At 35.8% G+C, this 13,622-nt stretch overlaps 2 protein-coding genes and 1 long non-coding RNA gene across 4 annotated transcripts; 1 reads left to right on the top strand and 2 right to left on the bottom strand.

The window, feature by feature from the left end:
• Window positions 1–7,943: 7,943 nt before the first annotated feature.
• Window positions 7,944–8,605, bottom strand: LOC117783385. The gene is made up of 3 exons (XM_034620773.1): window positions 8,439–8,605; window positions 8,258–8,372; window positions 7,944–8,192 (listed from the first exon to the last, which is right to left on the bottom strand). Exons 1-3 carry the CDS (start codon window positions 8,527–8,529, stop codon window positions 8,009–8,011), a joined length of 390 nt encoding a protein of 129 aa, XP_034476664.1. The 5' UTR covers window positions 8,530–8,605; the 3' UTR covers window positions 7,944–8,008.
• Window positions 8,606–8,885: 280 nt separating this feature from the next.
• Window positions 8,886–10,039, bottom strand: LOC117783383. 2 transcript variants are annotated; one of them, XM_034620770.1, is made up of 2 exons: window positions 9,929–10,039; window positions 8,886–9,872 (listed from the first exon to the last, which is right to left on the bottom strand). In XM_034620770.1, the coding sequence occupies exons 1-2, from the start codon at window positions 10,016–10,018 to the stop codon at window positions 9,099–9,101; spliced, it is 864 nt and encodes a 287-aa protein (XP_034476661.1). In that variant the 5' UTR covers window positions 10,019–10,039; the 3' UTR covers window positions 8,886–9,098. The 2 variants fall into 2 exon arrangements, with proteins under 2 accessions (XP_034476661.1, XP_034476662.1); XM_034620771.1 differs by having other exon boundaries at window positions 9,935–10,039.
• A 1,002-nt stretch (window positions 10,040–11,041) lies between these two features.
• LOC117783386 lies at window positions 11,042–13,397 on the top strand. The gene is made up of 5 exons (XR_004617365.1): window positions 11,042–11,144; window positions 11,198–11,312; window positions 11,368–11,479; window positions 12,288–12,420; window positions 12,510–13,397. It is a non-coding gene; the product is annotated as an uncharacterized LOC117783386 (long non-coding RNA).
• The last annotated feature ends 225 nt before the right edge of the window (window positions 13,398–13,622 follow it).

Genomic DNA, 13,622 nt, shown 5'->3' with positions numbered 1-13,622 from the left:
TGCTTAGATCATCCAATCCGATTGGTTCCAATCGAAGCATTAACATGGCGGGTTCATTAGACCTCAATAAATATGGACTGCATTTATAATTGTGATTATCAAAACTGATGACTTCGATCGACTCTCCTGATTGTCATCGATATCGGTTCTCTGTGACTCTACAATAAAAGGTTTCAAGCATTCGAGCATGATCGCTCTAAATGATTTACGCCCAAACGATCTTTTCCTTTTCAAGTCATATATATTCTTATCGTTTAAAAATAATATACCTCTTATTTACGATTCACTTGGAGTATTTTGTGGTTGAAATTTATTTAATAATGCATTGAAATTTATTACTCTCTCTCTCTCTCTTCAGATTGGCAAAGCAAACTAAAGAGTAAGGAATCCTCAGTTGCTAAGTTGATTGTATAAACTGTACCTATAAAATATATAGAAAATAGCATAAGAACGTGCTCAAATGATCAGATTCAATACGTCAATCACAGGAGTTGATTAAATGAACGCTGGGAACTAAAAAACTATAAGAACCATATACCAATTGTGATATGTAACATCTCACTTGCGATACGGCGTAAATATTCTAGCTATAATTATTTGGCGCCAAGAAAAATATAATATAGTCTTGGTTAAAGTGCCAAAATGAGAAGCATTGGGTCTGAGTCAAATAGTGCTTTATCAATACGAGTTGGCGTAGATAATGTTGCGATTAGATACTTACCGAGGCAGTACTATATCGCCGTTTACTTAGAGTCCACTTGGCTCTATGATTAGATACTTCCCGCTGTGCCCCGTCGATGACCAGCACATTTTGCCGTTGGTATATTTAAGAGGCCTTTCAATAAGATAACGTGTGATCCACATAGCACATTGAAACCACTTTTTGAAAATAGCCACGTTTAGGAAATTGACTGTCAATCCATTTCGATCTCATCTCAAAAAAAAAAAATAAATACGAATTTCAAGAGTTTTGATTGAAAATTGTTACAACATTTACAAGTTCCGAAGGTCTAGAGTCTAGAGTTGTCAAGAAGGTTGGTTTCGATTTCTGAAAGTCACAATCAATTTCAAATTAATAAGAAGCAATCGTATTCTGGTCAAGTGACAGCGACAGGTGGCTGAGATAGAGCTATACGATGATATGAAATTAATTTTGGTTATTTAATTTGTTATGTACCCAATAGGTTTAGTTGGGATCGCCTATTTGTTTGGGATATTGGTGTCGGTTGCCAGGCCAGTTGACATTATCTTTGACGTGTGGATATCAAGTGTTCTGGTCGCATTTTTGATTAACAGTACTTAATCGATACTATCGCATTCCACTCTACGAGTATATAGCCTGAAGTGTTTTCTTGATTGCAATCGGGGAACCTCATATTCAGTCAGATTGTGAAATAACTGGTCATTGATACTTAATGCGAGTAATACTACTTCTATAAATGTTATTATATAAGTATTTCTAACTCTAAGCACTCATATTAGCAATTGTAAATAGTATAATGATATGCAATTATCGATTTTATTGCAACTAACATACTTAATATACTGTCACATCTAACTATGTCGTCTTTTTTCAGAAGAATGCGATTAATTGGAAAAGTATTTATAGCTAATAGATAATATAGATACACAAATATTTATTTATAGTTGATTTTTAAAAACAAGGTAGACTTTGTTTTTAGATATATTTGCTTGTTCACCTTCCGTGTCATAGTCTTAAACTCTCTGCAACCCCCAATTATCTTTGGTTCAAAACATTAACTAGATTTACAAATGAAGTGCAAAGTTTAACGCATTTCAATGCCGATTTTAATTGATTTAGACATTGGTTTACTATATTAGAAGGCGCCAAATAGTTTCATATTATTTACAAGACCTTCACACACTTTGACATTTTGTCTGGACATTGTTCTGGTCTAAGAGACATTGTTAGTATCGCTTCTAATGTTCGGTTCATTAACAGGTGTTGAATTCGTTGCGGTTACGTCGTCTCGACGGAGTAACCGAAACTAACACATATTGTAATGCCGTATTTTAAGTATTTCTCGGTTTCCTTGATTAGACTTAATTTTCCCGGTTTATAAGCCAACAAAAAAGTACGAAAATAAAACAAGAGAATTGTAAAATTTAAAGGCGCTGTAAACCGTTTACAACTCCAGCTTGAACGTTTGTATAATCTTTTTTTTATCTATCTATCTGACTATCTTTCTATCTATCTACATATCTATCTATCTATCTATCTATCTATCTGTCTGTATGCATATAGATATTCTACACAGTAAATACAGCTTCTTCTTTGTACATGACTATTGACAATTGCTTTAGTTGTTTTGTGGTTGTTTGCCGAGTGCCACTTGTTGCTTTTATAGACACTTTTACCTTGGTGTGAAATGTTTGACGAACGCCGACGCCCTCAATACGTCTGTTCTTATCTCGGGATGAGCTGACCAACTTACAGTTGACTGTTTGTTAGCCTATCTATCACACATACACACACACATCTTCGGGTATCTATGGAATGCAGAACTCATTATTCAGTTTAGTTTTCCCTCTTTCTTAACCTTGAACAAACGACTGTTTTTCACATTTCATTTAGCTCATAAATCTGCAGCTTTAAGAATTTAATTGTTATCTCATAATTGTGAAATTCTTGGGACACTTGGCAAGTGTTCACTGTGTCTCTCTCTTTGCGTGTGAGTGTGTGTGTGTGTCTCTTCTATAAACATGCAAAAGTTAAATATCGTAAATTTTAAATTCTAAACGAAACCTCAACCTCAACCTGCTGTTTATGCGAACTATGATCGTAAATTGGTTTTTACCCGGCTATCATAAAAACTGGCATTTTGTCACTAAATTCGACTAAGAAATTAAGAAATGGCAGAAAAATAAAATGGAAATGCTTAGCTAAGAAACAGGCACAAAAAAAAACGAAAAAAAAAGAAATTTGAAAAAATCGAAGTGGCACCATAAAATATATATTTTTATGGATTCTTTTACTCTTAACTCGCTTGCCGTCTCTTTTCTTTTCCCTTCCATAATGTTTACCTGCACACACACACACACACATAGCCACACACATCGATGATCTCTCTCAACTGATGTCATCCAAAAAACGCGTCATTTTTTGCTGCTGCTGCAAAAAAAAAAATGAATAAAACTTTTTTTATACCAATTTTCTACCAGGAAAAGAATTTTGGGCTGTGGAAGATTAGACAATTGTTGGCCTGATTCTCACAGTTCCCCTTTACGGATCTTGTCAGCTTTCCTGTAGTCACAATTGAAAAACTTGTTTAGTTTTTGTTCTTCTGTATTTCTGGAATTTGTTTGCTCTTCGGTGTTGTTGTTCTTTTTATTGTATTTATGATGTATAAGGACACGGACGACATCTTTACCTGACAGTATTAGAATTATTTAATCAAGAATCTAATGCTGCCCGGTAAGATGTGAACAGATGTCCTTGCAAATTTCTGATTGCAAGCATAAAGTATTTTCTTTGGTTTTCTTAACTTTCCGTAGATTTCACGTCATTTCTTCTTTGTTATATATTACTGGTCATGCCTATATAATATATGTATGTATATGTAGAAATATGTATGTACATTGTACACATACGCACACACATTTATAGCATTTATTATCGGTAGCCTGAAGGTTCCAAGAGTTCTTTATTATTAAACCTTGGAACCGGAACTTTGGCCTGTCGATAAGAATTTTTATGAAACATTCTAGTTATGTTAATCTCTCTTATACGTTTGTAAAAAAATTAAAAGATTTTAAATGCTATTTTACTTTTGTTGTAATAACCTTTTTAGCATATTCTGTTAGTTGAAAATAAAATAAAATCTTTACTGAATATTTCTTGATGTTCGCATATAAAAGAATGTTGATGTATTATATTATGTACATATATAGATAGTTTGTGGGCAAGCATTGGATTTTACGGGCGTGTTTTCGACGCCAACGGCAAGTTTAACTTTGTACCGGGGCGCGTGATGCCGCAGCGAAAGAATGAGAGAAAAAAGGCAAAAAAAGCAACGCCTACCAGCGTGTGTAACAATTTGAAATAGTGCACAATATATATAAACATATGTACACAGATACTAGTAAGTACATACATATGTATGAGAGATCATTGTTGATGGACTCGTATTTATAATTAAATCGACGCTGGCGCCAGTCGCTCCGCGCACAAAAGTAACCCGATTTGTACAAACAAATACACGTACACACATCTCTGTATATACACACACGGACATTAGTAATGTGTGTGCGAAGTTCGATATTTGTGTAACGGATAAACGTTAATTAAATCTTTTTCTTGACACTTTATTGATTCTCGTTTATATTTTATTTTGGACACCGGAAATATGCACACGCGTCGACGGCAACAAATAGAATGAGAGAGAGACAGAAGGCACCGGTAACCGTCGCGATCGAGCACCAAATAAGAATTGAGAAACGAGAAAAAAGTTGGGAAACAGGCGGGCGGAAATTCAAAATTTTTTGAAAACGTCGAACAACAGAGCAGCGAGATTGCCACACCATGTCCATGTTAACTCAAAATGGCACTGTTAATCAAGCAACCGGTTGCTAGACAACATCATACCAAGTTCGAACCGGCATTGAACCAACGCGACATGTGTTTAACAGCAACAAAATTAGTTTTAATTTGCAGGCGTTTAAATGTACGAGAATTGGTTTAATTTTCATTTATTGATTTAAAAAAAAAGTAATAATTAATTATTATGACGTTTCGCTTGTGGTGTTATTTCGTATGTTATATTTCCTCTGTAATGCAATGTAAATGTATTAATTTTACGTTTTACTTTCCCCAAAAAGTCTATGTACATTTGTTAGCGTTTTTACACATTATGTTTTTAATAAATGTAAATGCTTAAGCAAGAAAAAAGGCAGAATGTTGGAAAACGTTCATTGCCATTTCTGTGGCAGCTTTTTTGAAATAGGCATGTGTGTGCTTGTCTTATTTTTGGCGGGATGTTTTTGAGTTCAAAATGCGGAAATAGTCGTAAGCTGGTGTTGTCGATAAATCTGATGAGTTGAGAGTGTTTGTTATTGACACAAATATTACCTGCTTACTCACCTCATCGCATGCCTCAAAGCACTTGACAATTACGTGTATTTGCATTATTTCATTAATTATAAAAACATGACGCGATGTTTAATATTTTCTATAGAGGCAGTGCTGAAATCACCTTTCTTGCTCTTCATACCTTTTCATCAGATGGAGTTGGAGAAGAGTGTAGATGTGTGGATTATTCATGTTAATTATAATTTGATAAATGTGCTTAATTGCATTTAATTTTTGACCACACAAAACTCGGACCCTCTTATTAATGCCTGGCCAAGCGCTAAAGCTCAAGTTGAACACGTGTAAAGTGTCAAAGTCCGTAGCAATTTTTTATACATATTTCGCGTAAATTATTTTTAAAATGTGTGAAACACGCTCCGACCTGAGTCAAGGTGTTAAAATCCTGAACACACACAACACACACACACCACAATTACAAATACACACCAAATCTCTGCCACAAAAAGGCGAATCCATTAAAATTTGTAAAGTTGTGTGCATTTACTTTTTTTTATCTTTTGTTTGATTTGTATTTGAAGTTCTTTATTGTTGTTGCTGCTGTTGTTCATTTAAGGCACTTTGCATTTGTAATTGATAGATTTTCTAGTTTTTAAAGCACACACATTTGCCGGAAGTAAATTTTTCAGCTGTATTTGAAGAATACTTTTTGCTGTTCAAGTTGAAATCGATTTTTATATGCGATATATTTGTGATTATACGAATATTTCCCCCGCTGAAACCTACTTAAGTTTTCGGTTTTACCATCCTGTGATTGCTCCTAAGTCGGCTGAATAAACAGAATTTGCTGCTATTTGTTCTTTTTACTTTTTTATGTGAAGTAGGTGACGCTCGTAGCGTGTTTGATTCTCTACCCGGGTGGCGGCAAGGCTGAGTGCCTCGAAAGACGAGCGAGCAGACGTCCAACAGCGCACGCGGCACACGATCAACTGTAACGGTAAAAAGTGAAACAAGTTTGATATAAAGTATAAAAATAAAGTTTAAATAAATACCAACGGAGCACTACATAACTCTGTAAGTTTAACATTAACATGTTGCATTCAGAATGAGAATGGGGGAAAATGTTATCGCTATGTTGTACGCTAACAGGTCTCTCTCTCTTTTGCCTCGTCTTCGTCTGCCGCAATAGAGAGCGAGAGAGAAGTTCTACTCTTTCCCGTCTCCCTCTCTCTCTGCCTTTGCCAGCTGTGCGTTATATTTGTTGTCGCATTTCTATTAGCTTGACATTTGAGTTGTGTTGTTGTTATTGCAAGCAACTATCGCCATCTCGTTTCATCCCACTTCTCGTGGTCGGGTAGCGCCTTTCTGTAGTCGTCTTGCTCGCATCACACATGTTGCGACCGCATGGTAAATGTTTTACGTTCGATCGTTTGTAGTTCAAATAGCTTACGTAGCAAATGCTTACGTTTACATAAATACCTCACATGTATATGTACTTATGTATGTGTATTATGAGTGTTGATTTGTATGTCAATATCCTAACAGAGCATAATTACATGAATTAATTATATCGAAAATGTATCCATGCATATGAAATATTATGAAAAATTGAACCACTTTAATTTTTAGGGCAAGTTAAGCTTGCGATGTGATCAAGTCGCCGCGAATTCATTTCATGTTTTCTTCTCTTGTAATTCGCTGCGTCGCGCTTCTCGCCTGTCCATTCTTTGACATGTTCACTCAATTAATAAGAGCAGCGAGATTTCTTCGTCTTGCCTTTGCACTCTACAGATCGGTTTTAATGACTTGTCGCGAAAACTAAACACTTATTTTTAGGCCAAAGTCTATTTTAACTATAGTTTAATTTAATGACAACTGTTTTACTTTTTCTTATAACTGTGCTAAGAACCATAGGCAAGAATAATAAAATAAGAAAAAGTTAAAAATCATAGTTTTGCATAAGAAATTGTGTCCTTTTGTAAAGTAATTGTTTTGCAAAGTAAATATATTTTTTGGGTTTTTCTTAATTTAATTTTTATTATAGTGGCTTATGGTTCTTAACAACTTTGTAGAAATAAAAATAAATGTGGGTTTATTTTTTCAAATTTATTTCTATGCACTTATAACTAAACTTTTAATGTTTTTCTTTAAATACTGAAAAGTATCTCGAGTCGTTTCCATGCGAAAGATAGGGACTCGGTCAACTATCATAAACCGCAACTCAGAAAATGTTGGTCTTGAGAATTTTTTTTTGATATTGTTACTGTGTCGTTGTTCCCGTTGCTGTCGCTGCCTTCATTTCATGCCCAGATCATTGTCGAGTCCGGTTCCCAACTTTTCTTATAACATACACACATATGTAGACATACATACATATTTAAATCATACGCGTTTGTGTAGTTTCTCCAGTTTTTTTTTTTGTAATTTCAATTTTTTGCTTGCCTCATTTTTGGGTTGAAGGACCACGGCCCTGTCTACTCCCCTCCCTACTCTTTCCCGACCTGCCTGGAAGATTGTGCGCATTCACCCTGCGGCGGCTAATTAAAAACTTGATGAGCCGAGGGATGGGTGAGTACCGCTGAGCTGTGTACGAAAAAATATCATTGCTGATCCTTGCGGACTTTAATTTGTTCTTCGTTTTCATATTTTGGGCCTTTCTGTTTGTGTTCAGGTCAGCTTTGCCTTAAGATAAATGGAGTGCGTATTGCCTTCACATTTGTTTTGCGCCGTTTTGAGGTGTTCCATTTTTTTAACAAAAAAAGCAACATACTTTTTATACCCTTGCAGCGAGTATCATAAGAGTAAGAGGCGTTTGCGAACCCACTTAAATATTTATCTTAATAAGAGCTGATGATGTGTATACATTTTGTTTTAATAATAAATGTAAAATAATAATAAGGAATACATAACATACACAGGGCTTAAATATTATATTTAAAGTAAACAAAATTAATGTCATGTTTATTTTGGTTGTAAGTCTGCATCAGTTTCTGGAGGTTCATCAGTTTTTGGAGGTGCATCAGGTTCTTTTGGTGCATCCCCACAACTAACATAGTTTACACACATCCAGCAGCATTGGGGAAATTCGGTGACTGTGGACACACCATCATTTGCACAGTTCGCAAAAGGAGCTGGCTTCTGGCAACTTTTCGGAGGCAAGATTGATAAAGATAAATGTATGGCAGGAATCGAATTGAGGGTGCGACTTACTAATGAATCAGGGAATCGCCTTCAGTATTCTGACAAACGTAAACTCCGCACGTATTCGGATCTTTTGCAGTTCCACCCACTTCCAACTCCTTACCATCTAATAAGCATCCATTTGCTAAATAGACAAAGTCCAACATATTGTTTTCGATTTATTTTTTTGTTATCTTTATCATTTTGTTACCTCCTTTTTCCAGCTTCTTGTAATGAACGAGCGCAGTGGACCAAGAGATGAGGCCAATAAGGATTAAACATGTTATTGATATAATTTTCATGTTCTTTTAGTTTGTATCGGCAATGAAAGAACTCTTAATACTTCTAAGTCCCCAATGGCTAGAGCACATGTCTTTTATACCAATTTCGAAGGGAACTCGGCCCGTTAAACAACTGCAGTTGCACTTGGTTAAAGTAATGAACTTCTTTTTAATGTGTGTTTAGCAGAATATTAAAAAGCGACAAGGGAAAAATACTTGGACTACAATTGTCAATCAGTCATGGCTCGACTAGAAGATACCCTGTACGCATACTGTACTGCCTAAGCAGTTTCTTTATCTTACGATTCATCAAAATAATTTTATTTATTAAGTATTCAAATTAAAAATTTCTATAATAATGTATTCAAGTCATTTCATATTACAGGGTATTTATTTTACTGCTTGCTGTTCGACTTTGACTAGACTAAAGGCTGCATTACAACTTTGGGAGTTATATGGAGCTCTGTTTCCAGTTAGTCGTTTGGATTGACTTCCTGTTCGGGCTAACTTTAAAGCTTAAACATTAGCGTAGTTCTTAAAATAAAATATATTATTATATATAGATAGATATACATGCAGGTTGAATATAGCTAATTTGTGGAGGAGGCCTTTTGCTTTGCCTCGACAGCTGCACAAGCTGCTTTGTAAGCCGCCTGTTTGGTCTTCTCGTAATCATCGCGAGCACCTGTGAGCTGCTTTTGCAATGTGGCCAGGCGATTCTTGGCCGCCTCGAGCAGCTGCACCTTGGCAGTCATTTCCTGCTGGGAGCCCAGAGCCACCGTCTGAATGTTGGCCAAGTTGTCTTTGACCGTCTTCTGGAGCTCGGTTAACGTCTCAAATTGATGTGTGGCAGCTCGAGCTGCTTCCACAGCGGCGTTCATATTGCTCTCCGTGTTCTGGAGCGAAGCGGACTCCTCCTCGACCACGGCATGGGCCTCTTGCATTTCCAGTTCCAGTTGCTGGACAACCATTTGTTTGCCGGTGAGTGCCGCCTCGGCCGCCTTGGCCGATTGGAAGGCCTTCTCGGCCAGCTCCTGCTTGATGTGCTGGGCAGCCAATTGGCCAGCGGCATGTTGCGCCTCATTTGCCGCCTTTGCGTCCTGGGCTGCCTTCATGGCAATGTTGGAGGACTTCTGTTTGGGATCACCCGGCGAAAAGATTTGCTTCACATCGCATTTCTTATCATTAGGGTTTTCGGGGCCGCATTGCTGGGAATTAACACTACTGCCACCCGGATCAGCGGCAATGGCAGCCGGCTCCATTAACCGGCTTTGGATTCCTGCTTGTTTTTCAGCCGGACCATCGACAGCGGCAAAGTCCGCGTAGAGATTCTGCGGCCATGCCATGCGCTTTGGATACTGCGTCTACAGGGGATTATCAGATTATCAGCAGGCAATCCCGGAATGCTTTTCAGACTTACTCGGACCAGTCGATAGCTAGTTACGTTCATGTTTGGTCTTAGCAGGGACACAGCGAGCAGTAGCCAAAGAGTTGAGCCTTGTATTCGCATGGATATTAATAGATATATATATATTACACGATTCTCATCGTACTTTTATTTCAACTCAAGGTTTGACGTGCTGAGTCAGTTCTCCAAGTTGCTTTGATTCTAATCCGAAGTCAGGAGCATTACCGATTATTGTTTTTAAAATTATATTAATTCCTAAATTTTATAATAATATGACATCAAAATAAATCGCAAGACCTAGGACAAACAAATTTTTTTAACGAATTTGAAATTATTTGAATGCAGAATAAAAAAAGAGACCAAACCATGATCAACATGACATTCTGCTTCAAAATCGGTTCAGTTTTGATCAAGTTATGACATTTTAAAGTTGGTCAGACTGCGGATTTAGCCATTTTACGAGTCAAAATTTTTGTTCAATTTGGCATGATTTTTTCAAAAAAATAAAAGGTCTCAGATTCAAGTTTGAAGTGTTGTTTTATACTAATAACGATATAAGAAGTTGATTAAAAGTGAAAACTTGAGATTTAAAATTTTGAATTTTCAAAATTTCAAAGGGGGGACCCTTACCATCGATATCGAATCTTGGTCAAAAATAATTAAATTTTTTAAATGAACAAAATTTGAATGCAGAACGAATTTAGAGTCCAAATCATGATCAAAATGACATTCGGTTCAGTTTTGATCAAGTTATGACAGTTGGAAGTTTGACAACTCTTTGAGCTAGGAACTCGCTTCTTGACAAAGATTTTTCATTTGATTACGGTTTCAGTTTCGGTACTAAAAATTAAACGGTTCGATTCGGCTAACAGTTCCGGTACCAGTTCCGGTGATATTCTTTGCTACTAAACATAATTCGAAAATGAGCTTTGCATAAAATAAATAAAAGTGAAGTATACAGGCACACAGTGGTACACAAAAGTACAGTCAAATGAGTATTAGTAAAAGATTGTTTATTTGAATTTCTTGGGAACTAGATTATATACTCTATACTCTAACTTGTACTCAGTTTGAGTAACCGTCTTCTATAAAAATGATATTCAAAGTTAGAAGCACTGTAGTGCCATTTGATTGACCATGAAAAATACATGGAAAATGTGCATCGTCCTTATTGGACTGGCTCTGTGCAGCAAATCATTGGTGTACGAGACAGTTATGCCCGCGGATGGTAAGCACACATAACAAATAGATACCCTGTATTCCCAGAAAATGTATATTTAGGAAAAGGATGCGTTGGATTTACAAGAGACTTGAAGGTCGGCGAATCCGAGCAGGATCCCAAGGTGTGTGGTATATTGGTGTGCATGAACGTCGATGGCACAGCTCTAATCTATTAGTAAGTAAGTATTACACCCAAAGGTGATTTTAAATCATTTTTCATTTATTTTCAGCTGTCAACAACCCGCGGGATTTGCACAATGTGCCAATAACACCGTAAATCTTGAGACCGACTATCCGGATTGTTGCTGGCAGTGCACTGAGGCGATCCAATGCCATTGAGGTGTAAGTAAAGTACTAGTCGTGATTTAACTTGCTTATAATCAAGGCTGCCAGCCTCAAAAATTTTTGCAATGGTTGCTTTAGTTTTAGTTGCTATTATCTAATTATGTTTTAAATTTTTGATTGATTTTTTTAATCTTTACAATTATTTGAAAAAAAAATTCCTAAAATATTCAATTATTCAAGATATTGATATGATTAATTTTATTATCAGAGTTTAAAACCTGAAATAAGGTTATAACTTTACTTTAGATGGAATCAAGTGAATTTAAAATTATAAATTATTTAATTTAAATATGAATTTTGCCAATGTGAAAGTATTATGTTTGTTAAATTGTCAAAGTTGGTTGTTTGTTGTAAAGCAGTTAGAATAGATCTGAGAATGATACGGACTTCTAAAATAGTCTTTGTCTCTATTCTTGTGTATGTGTGTGTGTGTGTGTGTATGTGTGTGTAGCACCTCTACATTCCATTTGCGTCTCATTTGCTGTCTCGTCGATGTCCGTCTATCTGTCTGTCGGTCTGTGTGTCTTTGTATCTCATAGATACACAGCGCATTCTAAAGTGTCTACAAGTGATGAGCACGGCATTTAGTTGCAATTTTCAGTTTCACTTTGCGACGACTCGCCGTCGCCGTCGCCGACGACGCTGGCGACAAAGTAAGAACGAAAATAAAAGACGGCATAGACGAATCGAAATAAAAAATAGAAATTAACAAAAAAAACAACAAATCTGAGAGTGCTAGACTAACACTAACTGTATGTGTTCGGGCCTAAAGAGAGGGCTAAAACAGAAACTACTTTTCTTGCAGATCTCAAAAGGAAATGTGGCAGCTATAATTCCAGTTGTCTCTGTGCTCAATGGACAGACAACTCTATAACGTTTTTAAATCCATTTTCATGCTGTTCACTGCTATACTTAAAATGTAACCCAAAGAAATAAAAGTAATGTATAATTATTTTTAATGTTGAATTAAAAGACAATCAACAAAATTGGGAAATATTAATTCTAAACTTCATTATAATTTAAACAGTTCATTTTGAAATATTTTCAATAGTCGAGTCTCAAATGGGGCAGAGTTCAAAATCCACAGCGATTTGTACGGATTTGAATAGATTCATGCGTTGGCAACATGGACAACGACTGACGAGGTTTGGCCTATAACCCGGGACGGGACTGATAAGTCGCTGGGGCTAATTACAAACAATATAACTCGTAAGTACGAGTATTCGTTAGCTGTTGAATGTCAAACTGTGTCAAATGCCACATAAAAATGTTGAAAAATGAAAATGTTGTTATAAACAGCAATGCATTAAATAATCACTATGATAACCCCAAGACATCGACTTTATGTGATGGTTGTTATTGTTGTTGTTGTTGTTGCGGTGGTGCTGATATTTCGAAACAAACTAAAACTCAAAATTAAAGCTGTCGCTTCAACTGATAATCTTGCCAATACAAACAGAAATCTTTATTTTTAATGCCCTATTAAAATAGAACTCTCGAACTTCTAGCGGCAAGACAACAGCAAACAAAACCACAAAAACCAAATCGCTTATCAGCTACAAAAGCAGCCACAACAACAACAACATAAACAAAAACAACAGCGTTGATAAGGCAGCTGAAAATGTAAAACTGTTATGACAACGTGTCAGAGTTCAACTTGGAAGTAGATCCCTCTCTTTCGCTTATCAAGGGGTCAGCAACGAATTGAGCTCATTTGGCTATAATAAAGTGGAACGAAGCTCTCAAATCCGTCTGATAATGAGTATTGGAAAAAAAATCGAATTCTATTCAATGACAGTGCAAATGACTCGTTATATTCCAATTGTGAGTTGAAGTAATATATGTAAAAAATAATTAATTATGAATATAGCTAAAATATTTATTAAATTGTTGCTTGGGGAAATACACTTGGTATTCAGGGAGTCAGCTGGTATTTTAAGTTTCAGCAGTATTCCAAAAATTTTATGGAATTCATTTCAATCTAATTGTTTGTTAAAATGATTAAATAAAAAATGATGTTCAAAAAATATATTTAATTATGGAAAATTTAAAATTTATTTATAAAAATAACTGAAATATTTTGATGTTGCTTTGGGGAATACATTAAATCTATTATCTATTTTGTGCTGTGAATTTTCTA

Source organism: Drosophila innubila (genome assembly GCF_004354385.1).
Source record: "Drosophila innubila isolate TH190305 chromosome 2R unlocalized genomic scaffold, UK_Dinn_1.0 1_C_2R, whole genome shotgun sequence".
In the NCBI taxonomy this organism is placed as follows: Eukaryota; Metazoa; Arthropoda; class Insecta; order Diptera; family Drosophilidae; genus Drosophila; species Drosophila innubila.
This window is presented reverse-complemented; position numbering and strand designations above follow the sequence as displayed.